At 44.2% G+C, this 18,155-nt stretch overlaps 1 protein-coding gene across 1 annotated transcript in view; it reads right to left on the bottom strand.

Annotated features, from left to right (window-relative positions):
- Positions 1–17,225, bottom strand: part of wdr17 (WD repeat domain 17) — a 23,199-nt gene extending 5,974 nt beyond the window's left edge. The window contains exons 1-25 of the mRNA XM_069167474.1: positions 17,123–17,225; positions 14,025–14,153; positions 12,576–12,759; positions 12,000–12,230; positions 11,792–11,902; positions 11,523–11,663; positions 11,190–11,312; positions 9,604–9,791; positions 9,342–9,510; positions 7,989–8,080; positions 7,741–7,823; positions 7,567–7,653; positions 6,437–6,601; positions 6,121–6,236; positions 5,898–5,984; positions 5,488–5,637; positions 5,280–5,410; positions 4,295–4,420; positions 3,579–3,734; positions 2,759–2,823; positions 1,845–1,977; positions 1,643–1,731; positions 1,110–1,209; positions 873–1,012; positions 1–112 (exon numbers count right to left, since the gene is read on the bottom strand). Coding sequence (XP_069023575.1) covers positions 1–112; positions 873–1,012; positions 1,110–1,209; positions 1,643–1,731; positions 1,845–1,977; positions 2,759–2,823; positions 3,579–3,734; positions 4,295–4,420; positions 5,280–5,410; positions 5,488–5,637; positions 5,898–5,984; positions 6,121–6,236; positions 6,437–6,601; positions 7,567–7,653; positions 7,741–7,823; positions 7,989–8,080; positions 9,342–9,510; positions 9,604–9,791; positions 11,190–11,312; positions 11,523–11,663; positions 11,792–11,902; positions 12,000–12,230; positions 12,576–12,759; positions 14,025–14,147 — 3,102 coding nt within the window. The 5' untranslated portion in view covers positions 14,148–14,153; positions 17,123–17,225. The remainder of the gene's footprint in view (positions 113–872; positions 1,013–1,109; positions 1,210–1,642; positions 1,732–1,844; positions 1,978–2,758; positions 2,824–3,578; positions 3,735–4,294; positions 4,421–5,279; positions 5,411–5,487; positions 5,638–5,897; positions 5,985–6,120; positions 6,237–6,436; positions 6,602–7,566; positions 7,654–7,740; positions 7,824–7,988; positions 8,081–9,341; positions 9,511–9,603; positions 9,792–11,189; positions 11,313–11,522; positions 11,664–11,791; positions 11,903–11,999; positions 12,231–12,575; positions 12,760–14,024; positions 14,154–17,122) is intronic.
- Positions 17,226–18,155: the final 930 nt, after the last annotated feature.

The raw sequence follows: 18,155 nt of genomic DNA, 5'->3' as shown, positions 1-18,155 counted from the left end.
CCTTTCGTGTAACTGGTTGATTTCAGCGTCACTTCCTGGGTAGAACGCACACAGCTTAGCCAATAAGATGTGGTTGTCAGGGATCATGTGCAGCAGGTCAACGGAAAGTTCCCTGATTGTAAATAGAGAAAAGATTAAAGGTTTGTATTGTTGTCGTGTTGTCATCAACCAGGTTTTCATGAGTTGGGAAGTTGCAGAAAGAAAAAACTCAAACTTTTCCTTGTCACAGACGTTATAAATGCTCATGTGTGCCCTTGTTTAGGTTTCATATAAGTATCAACCAGCAGTGACGTCACCCGTTGGTTTGTGAACGGCCGTTATGAAGCCTCCAGTTTGGATTTTGTCCGTCGTCATCTTGCTAGTTCGGAGCGCTTTGGAGCAGGAAGTGACCATATTTGGACGAGCTGGGGGAGGAGCAAGCGGTGGATCTGACTGATCTGATTGGAAACCTGACGATACTACGTCCCGCCCACCGATAGCTGTAACCTGACTGCACCACAGGCCTGTCAATCAAACAGACACACACCCCAAAAACACATCTTTTTGAAGCTTATTTTCTAATTAATGACGGGATTATTTTCAGATGGACCGCCAGAAAACTAATAAGAAGGAGCGACTTTAGCTAACAACACTGAGATAACTTTTTTTTTTTATTGACTTCGAATTTAATGAGAGAAATTGAATGGGACTCTATGGAGCCGGAGGCTTTTTGGAGCCAACCTCTAGTGGCACTCGGTGGTACTGCAGTTCAAGGCACTTCGGCATCGGCCTCAATTTTCAGAAGCTACGTCCACTTTTATACACAGTCTATGTGGTTTGATACTTAAAGAGATAAACACACCAAACACACCAAACCTGCACCGCAGTCGTACCATGTGGGCGTGGTCATGTACTTCCTGGCCAACAGTTCGAGGCAGTACGCAGTGCTCTGATTGGCTGCCTCTCCGAGTACGATCCCCACACACGCGGCCAACTCCAGCTCGTTACCTCGGATCAGACTCGACATGGCTAACTGGAAACAAGGCACAAGGTTTTTAAACTTCTGTTTTACAGCGCAGACAGGTGAGTCCACAGACGGTGAGTCCACAGACTCAGAACCTGAGGTTTACCTGGATGTCGTCCACAGCCAGGTGACAGCACGCTGCCAGGACCGAGCATCCGTCCTGGAAGTACCACTCAGCCAGCTCCTTACAGACCTCATGGAGGAGGCTGGAGAGAAGATGAGCAACCGGAGCGCATCACAAACAAAATGTTTTGAGATTTCAGACAGATGTTGAATCAACCTCAGACTTATTTTGTTGAGCTACACTTCTCACTGCAAGACTCGCTGGTTTCAATCCTTTTTTAGTATAACGGGTTGATCTATTTCTCTGAAAGACTTTATTCATTTAGCCAGCGAACACACTCAATAATCACAGAAATAATTCAGCCCAGTAATACACCCATCAGTCCACTAGAGGGCGCCATGTCAGTGTCACATTTTGCCTTGGCGTGAAAACACGTGGTTTTGGCACCAAAACATGTTTAGGTTCAGGAAAAGATCTCAGTTTGGGTTCAACGGAACTCAAAAGAAATCTGTTTCAGAGTGTGTGTGTGTGTGTGTGTGTGTGCATGTGTGTGTGTGTGTGTGTGTGTGTGTTACCTCTGGTATTGTTGTCTGTTATCCCCGTCATTAGCTGTGTGGTTGACCGTTGAACTCTGAGGTGCACGAATGTTTCCTTCACATGCTCCCTAAAAAAAATCATGATTCATTATATCGGATCAATACTTCCTCACCTTCCTTTCTTGTTTTAACCTTTGACCCCCCCCCCCCCCCCCATCCCTCTACTTCTCCCTCTCTGTACCTGTGCTATCAGTAAGGCTTCCAGCAGCTGCCCCCTGCTGGTGAAGAAGGCGACCAGCTTCTTTATGTCTCCGGTGGCGATGCAGTACGGGATGGCGTCGTCGTTATCCTCCGCCATCAGCTGATCTGCCCTCCTGCAACAAGAGCACGTTACAAAAATAATGAAACAGCATGTAGCATGTAAAGGTTTATCACTTGTGTTGATATTAAACATCAGATTGACAGCTGATAGGACTGATTTTAGACTTGGTTTAGGACTGATTTTAGTCTCGGTTTAGGATTGATTTTGGACTTGTTTTAAACTGGTTTCCGATGTGTTTTTGGACTTCTTTTAGACAAACTTTGGACTCGTTTTTTTTCCGCCTCTACGGTTTCTGACTTCTCAGATGGATGTTGGATTATGGTGTTTCCACGCTGGTGACAGTTGTGGACAGAGGCGTCATGTTTTCAGGCTGTCCGTCCTGTTCTCGTGAACACAACATCTCGGGAACACCTCGAGGGAATTTCAGCTTCATTGGGCCAATTCCTTCAAAGTCGTCACCGCATATATTACAGGAGATTACAGACATAGAGGGAAGCAAACAGCTGACTGTTAGAGGAGGGAAACAAACAGGAGAAGGGGAGTCAAATTTTATTTGTGTTTATTCGTGATTCTGATATTTCACACACTGATCGACAACGAATCAACAACTCTTTGTTTTAAAGGCGGAGTTGTATTTGTGCAAGTTTGCTCTTGTTTTGTCCACCTGCTGCTCATTTGAATCGTGGCATCGAGCACTGATGCAGGTTTTCTTTCACTTCACGTCACTTACTGAACAAACATCTCTCGGCATGTTCACAGTCTGACAAAACACACACGTGAAACTCTGAATGAAACGTGTTGTTGTTTAGAAGAGAAGCTGAAACTTGGTTTACCTCTGCATGAGCTTCTTCCAGTACTTCATTGAGACTCCTGGTGCAACAGATAATGCTTTCTCCCACTAAAAGACAGATGAGAACAGTAAGAACAAGATCATTCCCACCTCATGGACTGACAGCTGGTTTGCCAGAGTCTCTTTGATGATGCCCAGATGTTTCCCTCTGAACCTTTACACCTGGATGTACATCTGTTTTCATATTAATTCTCTTTAAGGTTCAACAAATAAAGTGAAGCATTTCACTGCCAAAATGGAGCTCACCAGTAAGTTCAGGGAGTGTTCCTGCTGAACGCAGCACAGTGATGCACATGGAGCAGGAGGAAGCAACAACCTTCATTAAGGAAATATTGATCAACATCAACACCTGAGTTCGACATGTTTTTGTGAACACTGGACATGGAAATCAACTTCTCAAAGACGACAACATGCATCTATTAAATCAAAGATTATAGGGTGGGACTCAAACCCACAACCTTTGAATCACTTCTCTAGTGTTTAACTAGAAGTCCAATGCCCTATTCATTGCGCCAAATGGATAGCGCATTGGACTTCTAGTTAGACACAGAAAAAGCGATTCAAAGGTTGTGGGTTCGAGTTCCACCAGAGTCAATGTATGATTTAATGGATGCATATTGTCGTCTTTGAGAAGTTAATACTGCTCCGTGTAGAACTGAAGAGATGACGCTTCCTCCTCGCTGTTCACCAGGAACACTCCCTAAACTTATTGATCAGTTTAGGGTCTTTATTTTAGTTTCACAAACATTAATTTTGACAGATGGGATCACTGCCAGCACATCCAGTCTCTCTCTCATACAGACCTGTCCCAGCTCCACCATCAGTTCACAGTATCGTTGAATCTGTCCAAGTCTCAGATGGATGTCTGCCGCCTCCTTCAGCCGCTCCTCTTTACTGGGAGCTCCGATGCCTCCTCCAAATTTAGACATCTTGACGATCGTCAGCTCCTGCGCTTCAGACTGAAAGACGGCACAACACAATGGAAGACCATGAAAAGAATACATTTTACTGGTGTCCAATATGCTTTATATTTTTTCTAATGTGATGTTTTTCTTCTTTCGCTGAACGTTATTATTTATTCTTGTGTTTTATTAGCTTCCTGCCTGATTTCTTGTGGTGAATTGTCTCATTTGCATTTTCCATGTAAAACACACATTATGAATAAATTCATTATATGAAAATGTAGTGAAGTGTATGTAGAGAAAATTTAGAATTTGTGTTAACTGATAATCTCTCTGCTCGTGTTGTGTTATTGTGTATTTCTATTTATGTGTGTGTTGCAGCTGATTGAACTCGACTGACTGCATAAATCAATAATAAGCTGAAAAATAAGCAGCTTAATGATCAAGTGGACCTTGTTTCCCTGTTTGGAGGCAAAAAAAATCCAGCTATTATTTACATCTCCTTGAGCCGAAGTGCTTGTCTCTGCCTCGGTCCATTCGGTGATCTGATTGGCTGTCTACCTGTTTGTTTTACCTGTCTAACACACAATGACCTCTCTGTTGTAACAGTGACTCACAGTCTTAAACTTGAGCAGGTGCTTCATGTGCATCACTCCTTTGCTGTAGCTGGCAGGCAACAGCGAGTCGTCCTGGCCGCTGATGACGGACACCAAGTCCCAGAGGTTACTGCTGCCCCCTGGAGGCTGGACACGGGACACACACGGATCAGAAACGAGCACTAGCCACAGACCGTTTAATAAAATATTCGGATAAGTGAGGCCGAAGCAGAAGAGCCTTTGAATACACAACAAATGCCCTGATAAAACTGTTCGTAAACTGACTTTTTGAAGCGGCGACAGCAACACTACATCCCGGAAACCTGACTGTACTACAGGCCTGTCAATCAGACACGCCCCCAAAACCACGTCTTTTTGAAGCTTATTTTCTCATTAATGACGGGATTATATTTAGATGGACTGCCAGAAAACTGATAAGAAGGAGCGACTTTAGCTAACAACACCGAGATAACTCGTAGACCTCTTGTGGCACTCGGTGGTATTGCAGCTTAAGGCACTTTTTCAGACGTGGAAGCTATGTCCACTTTTATATACAATCTATCGATCCAGCTCAGTATCACACCACAGTGTGTAATACTCCCATCAGTCCACTAGAGGACACCGTGTCAGTGTCGCGTTTTGTCTCACCTAGGCGTGACAAGTACATGCATGTATGACCAGGGTCAAAGAAGGAGCACAAGTCCGTGAGAAAGCAAAATTCAATGGGGATTTCTTTACCGTACGTTACTTTAAGTTACGTAAAAATTTACACGACGTACGTAACGTTACTTAATCTAAAGCAAACCATGATCTTTTCGGGAGTCTACGCATGTGGTGTTCTGTGCATAAAATGTCGGCACAATACAAAACGTGACACTGACACGCTGACCTCTCGCGGACTGACCGGCGTACGGCAATGCTTTGGTGTGATAACTGGTTTCTACGTTATACAGTTCGATGCCAGAGAACATCCCAGATGAAGAATGAGCATTCATAAAGTAAATACCGAGAAGCACTCGGAGAACCAACGCAGCTTCTTGTCCCGGATGTCGAGGCTCAGCTTGTCCAGCTCCTGCTTGACGTCTCTGGACACTTTACCGCAGAGCAGCGGAGGTGAGCCGGGAACCATCGCCGTGTCTGCAGAGACACACAGACGGCTCAGTCGAGATGAGCCGTTAAGAGTGACCTTCGGCAGGTCAGAGGTCAGCGCTCACCTGTGTTTCCGATGATCTTCTCCCACGGCTGCTCGGTGACGATGTTCAGCAGCAGAGGAGAGATGAGCGGCGTGAGAGACCACAGACGCACCGTGCTGTCTCTGCTGCAGCTCGCCATGGTGAAGGGACGGCTCTGATGACACGTCAGACCTGTGCATGCACACACACACACACACACGCACACACACGCAGGACTCAGGTTCAAAACTAAACACTAACAAGCATCGAATAACTGAAGCATTAATCATAAAGAATTTATGTGACAAACAAAAATCATGCATCGTGTGTCGTCAAAACTAGTTGTGTGTAACACATCGAAAGTATTTTACTTCCTGCCTCGGTGCTGCATTGACCGACACTGTACATCATTCAATACTGATAGTTTAGCAGTTCCCGTCCGGCTGTCTCACCGTAAACATCAGCTCCGTGGTCGTAGACCGTGTCCAGACACGTCCCGTCTCTTGTGTCCCACACTCGGATCGTATAATCCCAAGAACCTGCAAAATCATTATATTTAACAGTTTAAATACAACACGGTCCATTTATAACGTGATTATCTTGCCAATAACGTACCGATCGCAAATCAATATGTTTATTCGTGAGATAATCAGACAGGTGTTGCGGTGAGGTCACCTGAGATGAGCAGGTAAGGAACCTCTGTGTTCCACATCAGGCCTCGGACCGGCGCTGAGTGACCGCTCAGCACGTTGATGCACGCATCCTGTGTGTAGTCCCAGATACGGACAGTGCTGCACACACACACACACACACACACACACACACACACACAGAGTTTTGTATGACATCTCCTCTACATGCACTTTGCTTCATATTCAGACTTTATTCATTGAAACCCCTTCAGTGTGCGTGTGTGTGTGTGTGTGTGTGTGTGTGTGTGTGTGTGTGTGTGTGTGTGTGTGTGTGTGTGTGTGTGTGTGTCCGCACTCACCCGTCGTCTGATCCAGAGCACAGTATTCCCTCTCGGAGAGGAGACCAGCGGACGTGGAACACTTTGGCCAAGTGACCGGTGAAGACCTTCAGAGGCTGATCCGAGCTGGTGGCCAGGTAGTACACGCGAACGTTTTTATCCTCACAGCCGGTGGCGATCATGTCCCTGAAGAAGGAGAGAGGCGGTCGCAGGAGGAGGTTACACCTGCACTAGATTAACAAGGCTTAGTTTACGCTCTCTGTTCAGTCCCACTAAACAGCAAAAAACTGGAGCTCCCTGGGAGTCCTGGAACCGGAGGTGGAGGGTTAAAATTAGCCCGACCCACAGGGACACGGCAGTAACGTTCATGGAAGCGCAGCAGGAGGAAATAAAGCGGAATGATCCTTTAATGTACTTTGTGTTTAGATAACGCTTTTACTCACTGATCACTCACTTGGTTTGGACTGATTTTGGATTCGGGTTAAACTAGTTCCCAATGTGGTTCTAGACTTATTTTGAACTCGGTGTTAGACCACTTTTAGATGGACATTAGACTAGTTTTTAACTGATTTTGGACTTGGTTTAAGTCTGGTTTTGGACTTGGTGTATAGACTTGGTTTAAACTGGTTTCAGATGTGGTTTTGGACTGTTTTTAATCCTGGTTTTAGAAAAGTTTAGGACTGATTTTAGACTTGATTTAGGATTGATTTTAGACTTGGTTTAAACTCGTTTTAGATGTGGTTCCAGACTGATTTTGAACCCGGTTTTAGACTACTTGCAGATGGACTTTGACTAGTTATAAACTGGTTTAAGAAGGTTTAGGACTGATTATGGACTTAGTTTTAGACAGATTTTAGATTTGGTTTAAACTGGTTTCTTGGTAAATGGTATGAACGTGTGACACTAATCTTGACCATCCACCTTGAAACTGTGCTGATTGTTTAGATCTGTGTTTTCGGGTTCAACATGCATCGGCTGTTGTCACGGCAACAGCTTTGCGTTCTATCAGAATCTGATTTATTGGACAAATTCCTTCCTTTACAGCCCTGCTTTGTTTGCATCTTTTTGATTTAGTTCTATTTATGTTGCTGTTGTCTTTCAGGTGTTTTAAACTCTTTTCATCAATAATAACAATCACATGAAGGTCTTACTTGTTATTCTGGCTCCAGTCGCACCCAAACACCGCCGCAGGATGTTTGTACTTGTGGAGGATTTTACCGTCGATGGTCCGGATGATGCTGTCGTCAAAGCAACAGAAGACACGTCTGACTCTGTGAAGGACAGTTATAACACTGCTGACTGACCAGAAGAGGATGAACTCTCACCAGAATCCATCACCGCTGCAGGTCGCGATCCTCTTCGAGTCCTTATGGCTCCAGGATATACAGAATATACCGTTCTTACCGTGCTGGAGGAAGATAGAGAGGTCGTCACCATCATCATCGTATTTGATGAGCTGCACTCAAGACACCTCAGTAACTAACTACAACTTATGATTTGAATGAATCTACAGATGATCCCCTGATGATTCTCCGACACTACCGACACACAGAGTGATTTATAAATGCGTGACCTCGTTAAAGCGGGTGATGATTTTTCCTTTCCTGACGTCCCAGATGAATGCTCCGTTACGAGATGTTGCGCCCGCGATGCAGTTTAGGTCTCCTTCGAAACACACCGAAACACACACAAACAAAAAAGAGTCAACAACTTTCACGTGACAGTATGGGACAAACGGCCGGGACACAAACAACGGGGTTCAACATACGTGAATACAACCCACAACAAACACAGGATTTTTTTTTTGTTTTGTTTGAAACTGATATTTAAGAGTTAAAAAAAAAATCTGAAAATCATACCTGTACTTACTATATTTGCCTATTTGATTTACCTTTAAACTATCTGCAATATACAGCATCAGTTAGAAGTTTGGACAAACCGACTTATTCTGGAGTTTCTCTTTATTTCTACTGTTTTCTACTGTGGAGAACAAAACTGAAGACATCAAAACTATGAAAAAACACAGATGGGAATATGTAGCGAGAAACATCAGTATCAAACTTGAACTCAGGGACACGTTGATGTGATTTATAACCTGAGCTGCTGTTAACTGTTGATTTTGGAGGCTGGGAACTAAGGAGACAAATTATCAGTTTTTATTTAGACTTGTATCGTTGTATCAGCTGGTTGACTTATTGTTGAAGTTCAAAATATAAAACTTTGATAGTGTGATCTCCATTTCCATGGCAATACATGGAGTTTGACTACCAACTGGAAAACAATCAGTCGCGTCAGTACTCTTATGTAACGTATGCCTTGTCTACCGCTCCAGGAAGTAGTCCGACCCTTAGTAACGACCCTAGCAACGGGGATGATTTCTAGTCCGTTTTTATTGCTTTTCATCACATAGAAACACTAAACTTCTCAGCTAGCTCAGTCTGGTTGTAACTAAGATATCTGCTGAAAAACGATATCGATGGACTCATGTATTTTTAAGATTTTAGCTGCGCGTCGCATGTTAAAACCAAACCCGTCAACCTAGCTGCTGCTAAGATTTTAAGTGCGTGACTATCCGTGGTGTTATGGTACAGGTGCTGGGAGCGACAAAAAAGGACCAAGTGAGACCTGATTTCACCAAATGGGTCACATTTAATAGACCTATAATTATATTACATATCAAATGAAATTCAATTCTAATCATATATTCCCATTGAGGAGGCGGAGTCATATTTCTAGTGATGAGCAGGGTGTGATGTCATGCTGATTTGAGCACGTTTCAAATGTACCGCTGACCAATCAGATCTCTGGGTCGGAACTACTTGTTGTATAATGTGTGTGTGTGTGTGTGTGTGTGTGTGTGTGTGTGTGTGTGTGTGTGTGTGTGTGTGTGTGTGTGTGTGTGCACGTGGAGGTGGGGTGCAGCTACCTGGAGCCCAGGACAGGGAGTAGACCACTCCCTCGTTGCCGGGGGAGGTGTAAACCGCCGTTAACGTGTTTGTGTCCCAGATCTTGATGGTTCCATCAAAGCTCGCCGTGGCCAGCAGGTTGGGGTCGTCGGGCTTGAACTTACAGTCGAAGATGGTTTCCACGTGACCCTGGAAAGGACGCGGAGGGAGAGCAGAGTGTGAGGACGGGACGATGTGTTCATCCTAGTCCCGTGACTGTGAGGCTGCACGCGGCAGAAATACCAGGTCTCGGAGGAAGTCCCACTTCTTGGCGCCCATGTCGTAGAGTCCCACGCCTCCGTCCATGAAGCAGCAGACGGCGTGGCCCGGCGGCAGAGAGAACGACAGGTTCTGGGACAGGGTCGGGGGAGGAACCGCCTCGCTGGTGGAACTGGTGTGCTGACTTTTACTGGGAGAACAGGAACTCTGAGCTGCGGGGAGAACGGACACTTCTGTACCTTCACTTTAAAGCTCATATTTTAGTTGTTATCAGCACCAGCTGTTCATTCTGTATCCTGTTTTTATCAGAACAGTCCAGTCTATCCAGGACCTCCATCATTAGATCCGATAAAACCTGCAGATTAGTCTTTATATCAAGGAGAAAAAAATGTCTAATAATATTATTTCTATAGTTTGTCAGTAGAAATATCTTGCATAACTCTATCGGGGAGGTTGTCTTTAATCTTTAACATCAGAACCAGGACGGTGGATCACTCTGTGACTCAGTAAAAATATGTGCTCAGTGCCGCACAAAAAAAAAATGATTTCATTGTTTTACTCACTGAAGTCTTCTGACCACAACTTTTGAACATTGCTTCCAAAAACAAACACATTTATCTTTTGTAAAGATTTTCTGCTTTTATTTTGACAGGGCCAGAGGAGACTAGCAGGAAATGAGGTTGAAGAGAGCAGAGGAGTGACGGTCCGGTCGGCCGGGACCTGAACCAGGGACTCACTGCTCAGCCGATGCACATGCTAATAACTCGGCTTTAAGATAAGTCCATTTTTGACTATTTGTTTTTTACTTTAAAGTAGGAGGTGATGTTGGAGATGATGCAGGAATGAGCTGTGTGGTTTTTTTTTGTTTTTTTTTTAATTACTCTCCGACAGAGAAACAATCAGCCTCATCAGATCGTCTGCATCCTGCTGTTTTTATTCTGAAGTCTGGTTTGCTGTGAAGCCGTCGGGAGTCAGTGAAGACGTCACTCTGCAGACGTTTGATGTGTCCTGATCACACGATCACCTGACCGTCATCACAAAGCTGCAGCTCTTTGTTGTCATGTGTTTCATGTGGACGAGTTCAAATAGGAGGAGCGCAGATGGGCGCACAGCTGGATGGAGAACGTTACTATGATTACATTTTATGTAACTCTAAAATTATTTCGATATTAACACTTTGTCTCACACACAAGTGTTATAGCGTAAATAAGTACATTTATTCACGTACTGTATTTCAGCACAAATTTGAGGTATTTAGTAGAGGAGATTATCCTCTACTTTGTACTCTTTTCAGATCACAGTTTTTCATTCCCTTCCTGTCCAGTGAATACCACATATCTCCAAATCGGATGACTTTAAATTTGAATTTTTTTTTTTTTTTTATAAACTCAAGGATTAAATGTGAAAATTCTCAAACAGCAAAACCTTTTTTTAAATCCTGAGCTTGTTGACTTTTTTAGAGAATTGTGGTTTGTACACAAATGTTAGCTCAACCTTAAATTAATCCAGCAATAAAATGCACATTTATGCATCAGCAATAATATTGATCCAGAAACATCATATTTAACAGTAAAACTGTTTTTTTTATGACTTTATCTCCTGAATGTTACCTTTCTTGGCCAGAGGGGAGTTGAGGACATGTAGAGCGTGAAATCCGGTCTTCTTCAGTTTGAAGCTGTCCAGAGGAGTCGAGCGAGACACGTTCCAAACTCTCAACACGCCGACCTGCGAGTCTGCAGACACATCAGGTGTTAAATACCTTCTTCATTCGTCATAATGTGAACTCCATCTACTGTCTAACACCATATGTTCTCATTGATACACCAATAAGGACGTATTTATAGATAAGAGGCAGCAACATGTGTCACACACCAGGAGGCTGAAGGGACAAATCTAACGTAAACAGGACTCCCGCGTTCCACATAAAGACAGGCCGTCCTTACCTCCTGTGATGAACATGCCCGGTGCCGAGTGGACCCAGGCCAGACACTGGACGGACGCAGCCGCGGAGGGGAAGCAGAAGGACGTGATGCAGGCCAAGGCCTCGCTGTCCACCAGACGGATCCCATTGTGGAGGTTCGACACTGACGGAGCGAGAGAAGGTGGGTTTATCAGAACTATAAAATACAAAATCTGCTTTATTTTTTTTCTTTTAAATTCAATTCACTCCCGCTGAAAAACTCCCGGAGATGTTGTTAGCGTGTCGTCCAACCTAGTAAATAGTCGGTCGACAGGGGGTCCCACTCCAGAGCGCTGACGGGGTCCTCTTCGTCCGTCCCCTCCAAGGACTCTGGACGCAACACGTGCTTTTGGCTCTTACTCCCTGAAACAGCAGGAGACAGAGAGGTTCATGAAGACGTATGTTTACAGGTGTCAGGTGATGAAGACGTGTCAGGTGATGAAGATGTGTGCGTCCGTACCCGGCTGAAAAACAGACAAACTTCCGTCCGTGTGTCCGAACACCAGCTTGCCCTTCTTGGTGGGGTGCCACCTGAAGAGGCAGATGTCTGACAGGAAGGAGTGGGCCTCTTTGTGCACAGTGACGCCGGTGTCAGAGCCTCGGTACACCCAGATGTACAGAGGGCCGCGCTGGGAGACAAACGCCACTCCGTCGGCCGAGTTCCAGCACCAGCTGACGGACACGGGGATGCCTGAGTGAGACGAGGACAGGAAGAGACACGTTACAGGACAAGACCACACCACGGTGTTTCAGCTAACATTAGCCGCTAGATTAGCCTAAACAAGATCATGTTAGCTGCTACATTAGCCTAAACAAATTAATGTAATGTCGGTTTGTTCAGTTAGCTAAGAGTTGAGTTATATCAGGCATTTAGTGGGTTTAAATAATCAATGTCTATGTGATCAGAGACCGTTTGATCACAGAGTTTGATGGTTTGTGAAGAAACTTTCTTAAAATGTTGTGGACTGACTGACCTTCATGTCTTAAAGTAATGATGGACTGTGTCGGGACCACCTGCTGCCCAGCGTCCTCCTACCTTTAGTGTTGTCCAGCCGGGCAACGGCCTTTTTCTCTGCCACGTTCCACACGATGAGCAAGTTATCAGCCGAGGCCGACGCAAACAGGTCGGGGTTGTCGGGACACCAGCTGATGGCCGTGATGGTCTTCTTGTGTTCTGACATGATGGACCGCAACTTAAACTCATTGTACTGCTGGTCCAACTGCAACCACGACAAAAGAAGGAGACAACCTGAGAAACATAAATCCTGCACTGACGTGATCTTGTGAAACTCATGAACACAAACTGAACAAGCGTGGATCAATAAGTTCAGAAAGTGTTCCTGAACGCAGCACAGTGATGCACACGGAGCAGGAGGAAGCAACAACCTTCATGACAAAGTTTTCCAAGTGTCGTCTTTTGATCAACATCAGCACAGTTCATTTCGTTTCTGTGACAACTGAATGAATTCACCCACGACTTCGTTCATTATCATCACTTCTCAAAGACAGACAATATGCATCCATTAAATCTTTTGTGTTTAACTAGAAGTCCAACGCGCTATCCATTGTGCCACAGAGCCACATGTCTTAATGGAGAACCTTCAAAAGACACAGCAACAGACAGGTAACTGAAACAAAGAGAGAAGAAGAGCACACAGACTGAATACAGCAGGGAGGGAAGGACAACGAGGGACAGATGAAACTAGTCAGGGCCAACAATCATACAAAGGACAGGAAGTGAAACAAGACAGACACAAGAGGTGAGTCATTTCAAAATCAACCGGGAAGCACAAAACCCAGACTGACCTGAAGACTACAAAGCAGAAAAGAAGTCCAAACCAGAACAGACGACTCAGAAGGTCCCAGTAGAACTCAGTGTTGACAGTCTGACTCTGGGGGACGAATTCAGGGTGACACAACCACCGCCAATGTCAAAGAAAACCCAGCTGGTGTCTCCTGACCTGACGCACCTTCTTCGGTCTTGAAGTGAAGCTCCGCCCCTCTGGAAATGTGAACGTCACTCAGAACATCTCACCGGCTCATCGCTTCATCGCCGTACACTTTCTGAAGCATTTCAAGGGTCTCTGTTGATAATTTCCAGAGTTTGATCTAAAATCTGATGTTATTCCGTGATCTTCGAGCCCTCAGGTGGCACTGCTTTATAAACAGCCATGATTCTGTCGTGGAAATCACTGCATGGGCTCAGAAGCACAAGCTGTAGGCAGGTGCGGTGAAGAATTTCTCTTTCCCAAATATTTGTCACAAAACTGTGTTGAATTGTTGAACTCCGGTGCTGATGTTGATCAAGACACTTGGAATACTTCCTCATGAAGGTTACTGATCCTCCTGCTCCGTGTGCATCACTGTGCTGCGTTCAGGAACACCCTCTGAACTTATTGGTCACTGCTCATTGAAAAGGTTGCTGTGTGTAAATACATTCCTGCACATCATGACAAAAACTATTATTGCACACACACAAGTTCACCTGGTAGATGTATATAGCCAGAGTAGCGCAGTAGGCGAAGCGGTCTCCGCTCGCTGAGCACACGTCTTTGTTCCAGGGCTGACAGCCGGCTGCCAGCAGGCCCACCTGCTTCACTTTGGCCATCCTCACCTGAACACACAGGAACATTCACACTTTCATGTTTTAAGTCTTTTTCACAAATCCCACCCACCCTCCAGGTACAGGTGTGTGTGTCTGTCCTCTCCTCTGTCTGTCTGTCTGTCTGTGTTTCACGTGAAGGACCTGCTGTGTTGGACTGTATTAATTTGTCAGTTACAACACCCACAACAAACAAACATCCTTCGTGGATCCACAGGTTGAGCACGATAAGATGATTAGAGGATTGAATTAATCTGTGCTGTGATTGGCTCAGATGGCTGCTTATCTACTGTCACTGTGAGGACCTGACTGGTGACGCCTACTGATCACAAACTCATCCTAAACTCAGCCTGCAGGAAGTGAAGTGTCTGAAAAGTATCCACAGAAACCCAAAAAGTTGGGACGCTGTGTAAAATGTAAATAAAAACAGAATGTGATTATTTTCAAATCACATGAACCCATATTTAATAAAACAAATACAACATATCAAATGCTAAAACTGAGAAATAATTTTGTTTTATTAAAAATATATACTCATTTCGAATTTGATGACAGCGACACATCTCAAAAAAGTTGGGACAGGGTCAACAGGAGACTGGAAAAGTTGTGTAACGCAAAAAAAAAAAAACACCTGGTGGAACATCTCAACATATTAAGTCACCTGGCAACAGATCAGTAACATGATTGCGTATAACAAGAGCATTTCAGAGAGGCAAGAGTCTCTCAGCAGTGAAGATGGGGAGAGGTTCATCACTCTGCAAGACTGTGTGGGCAAATAGTGCAACAATTTAAGAATAAAGTTCCTCAACGTAAAATTACAACTAATTTGTGGATTTCATTATCTACGGTTCATAATATGAATAAAAGATTCAGAAAATCTTGAGAAACCTCTGTACACAAGGGACAAAGCAGAAAACCAATATTGGATGGTGGTGATCTTCAGGCCCTCAGGCAGCACTGCATTCAAAACAGACACAATGCTGTACTGGAAATTACCGCATGGGCTCAGGAACACTTCTGAAAACCATCGTCTGTGAACACAGTTCATCGCTGCATCCACACATGCAGGTTAAAACTCTACCATGCAAAGAAGAAACCAGATATGAACATGATCCAGAAACACCGCCAGCTTCTCTGGACCCGAGCTCATTTAAGATGGACTGAGGTGAAGTGGAAAACTGTCCTGTGGTCTGATGAATCGAAGTTTGAGATTCCTTTTGGAAATTATGTGCAGCTGAAATCCTATATCAGGCAAGAATTGGACAACATTTCACTTTCAAAACTCCAGCAACTGGTCTCCTCAGTTCCCAAATGTTTACAGTGTTGTTAAAAGAAGAGGTGATGCAAGAAAGTGGTAAAAATCCCCCTGTCCCAACTTTATTGAAACGTGTTGCTGCCAAAGTGAGCATATATTTTTCATAAAACAATAACATTTCTCAAGTTCAACATTTTATGTTTTATGCTTTCTTTGGTCTATTTTCAATTTAGAAAGGGGGTCATGTTAATTCTGTTTAATTTTTTAGACATCGTGATTGATGATGTTCTCACAAATCTCAAAAGAGCTAAAAGACCCGGAAGAAGGGAATCACGGGAGCGGTGAGGTTTCCCTTTCAGAGGTAATCTTCAAAATCCCGTTGATGGGTTAGCCTGCGACCTCATCCAGTCAGGTGCAAATAGGCTCATTTGCATCTAAATTTCTCTCCGTTTGATTAGATAATGGTGCGAATCGTCTGAACACTAATGACGGTGCAGTCACAGTAATCGCCGCACTTTGATGGAGGAACATGTTCGACCTGAAAGCGGGTCCGTGCGTTCACAGAATCCCACGTTTAAAACCCGTTTGTAACTTACTGCTGCAGGAAAACATGGCCGTGACGGTTTGAAATCTCGGCCAGGTTCATTGAAGCACACATCAACAAAAACAGTCAGGAGGAAAGGAGCTGCTGGAGCGGCCGGTTTTAATCAACTGTAACAAATAATTAAAAATATGCAGTTTCACAGAATATTTAACAATAATTATTACCATTTTTAAAAAAATTCGGGAAAAAAGTAGAGCAACAGATAAAAATCTTCAAGACAAAAGTAGAATTTTAAATCGGCTTAACTTGGGTGCCGCTCCTAAAGAGCGGGAAACACCCGGAAACTGATTTCTTTACTTTCCTTCCACACACATGTAGGTCAGCTGATCGGTCAGTCCAACACTTTAACAGCCTCACTGTCAAGACTGACTGACTGACTGACTGACGTGAAATTTGGTGCAAACATTTGTAAAACGCAGAGGATGAACTGACAGCACCTGAAATGTTTCACTTAAACAGAGAAATGTAAAAAAAAAAAATGTATTTGATTGACTGTTAGGAGACCCAGACAGAGGGGTTTAAAGGATTATTTCCTTTTGCTGCAATGCTCACATTTGGACCTCTCAGAGCACCTCACCTGAAGGGAGAGCAGCCTTTATTTAAATGACTCCTGATTGGACATGTGCCAAAATGTCTCCGGGGACAGGTCCATTAAAATGAAAACTAAATGTGAGACCAATCAGGTTTTATCAGTCGTATTCAGCAGCCTCCTCCTCCTCCTCCTCCTCCGAGCCGGTCAGCTTCAGGTGATGAAGGCGACACACAGGTGCAGACACTGCGTTACAGACACAAACACGGTATGCAAATCACCGACCGGACGTTCACAACAACGAGCCGCTGATAAAACGCGAAGCCTAATCAAACACGACGTTAATCAGCCTGAAAATAAACGGTGTCGGTTTGAACCCGGTTCAGCTGACGGCCGTTTCCGCTCCGAGCCGCACGCGCGCCCGGGGCTCGTCGTTTATTTTCTAGACGGCATCAACAGGTCCGAGCGGCACCGACGGCTGCGCGAGGAGGCGGGGAGACACCTGCGGACAGACAGACAGACAGACAGACAGACAGCCGCCGCTTCTCTCGGTGCTGCTAACGGAGCTGCAGTGTCTCCGGTTTTCCGCTTACCGTCAGTCGTCGGCAGGCTCGTGCACAGCGGACAGCTCCCAGGTGCTGAAATGCGCCCCTGCTCGCCGTCCTCTGCGCGAGGTGGGCTGTAACGGCGGCAGAGATTGGTCCACGGGACTAATCATCGTAATCAGCTATTGGCCACGTGCAGCCTGCTGTCGCCATCCCTCCAGCATGAGGTGTGACTGTCAGTGAGGCTCAGCCAGGGTTCACAATTTTTTTATTTTTTTATTTTTTTTTTTTCCCAGTTTAAAAGAAAACAGAAGCAGCAGAAGTATCCTGATGGATGAGTGACTTATTCAGGGTTTTTTTTTTTTTTTTTTTTTTTTTTTTTATTTCACCCTCAAAAACACTCCAGATTCAGTCAGTAACGTCTATGAGGTCACACTGAACCACACTGGGCTTTGTTACTCAGAAATACACAAAAACTGCAGTATGTAGTATTATATAATATATAGAGATATAGAGATATATACTGTACTGTATACACTGTATATACTGTGCATTTTATATTTATATTTTATTATTTTATTGCTTTCTATTGTTCTATTCTTATCTTGTTGCTTCTGTATGCTGCTGTAGTGAAAAAATTTTCCCCTCGGGGATTAATAAACTACCTAACCTAACTTAACCTAAGCTTAGTCTTGTAATACCATTTTGTACCTCAGGAGGCGATAGTGAGTCAATCTGCCCTCAGAGTTTCAGAAGTTTGGTCTAATTTTGCGTTTTCTTGCCCTGCTGTTGGTTAGTAATTGGCTTTTCTAACTGATAATTGTAAAATTAGTTTTATATAGACCCAATATTGATTGGCCAAAAAAAAGATGATTGATTAAGCCTGTGGTTTACAATATAGCCTTGCTATCTTAAATTTTTTTTCGTAGCTTCGAGGCCTGATAAGTATAGCCAATGCAGAAGTGCCTTAAAGTACAATACCACTGATGGCCACTAGGGGCTGGCTCCAAGTTAATAATTGTTTTCCACAAGTCATTATGGTCTCATTGGATAAATTCCCTCTTGATCAGTGTTCTGGTGG

Source organism: Embiotoca jacksoni, unplaced genomic scaffold (assembly GCF_022577435.1).
Source record: "Embiotoca jacksoni isolate LCO1_2020_lvr unplaced genomic scaffold, fEmbJac1.0.p SCAF_4, whole genome shotgun sequence".
Taxonomy (NCBI): domain Eukaryota; kingdom Metazoa; phylum Chordata; class Actinopteri; family Embiotocidae; genus Embiotoca; species Embiotoca jacksoni.
Note: the sequence above shows the minus strand (reverse complement) of the source record. Positions and strands in the feature narration are given on the sequence as shown.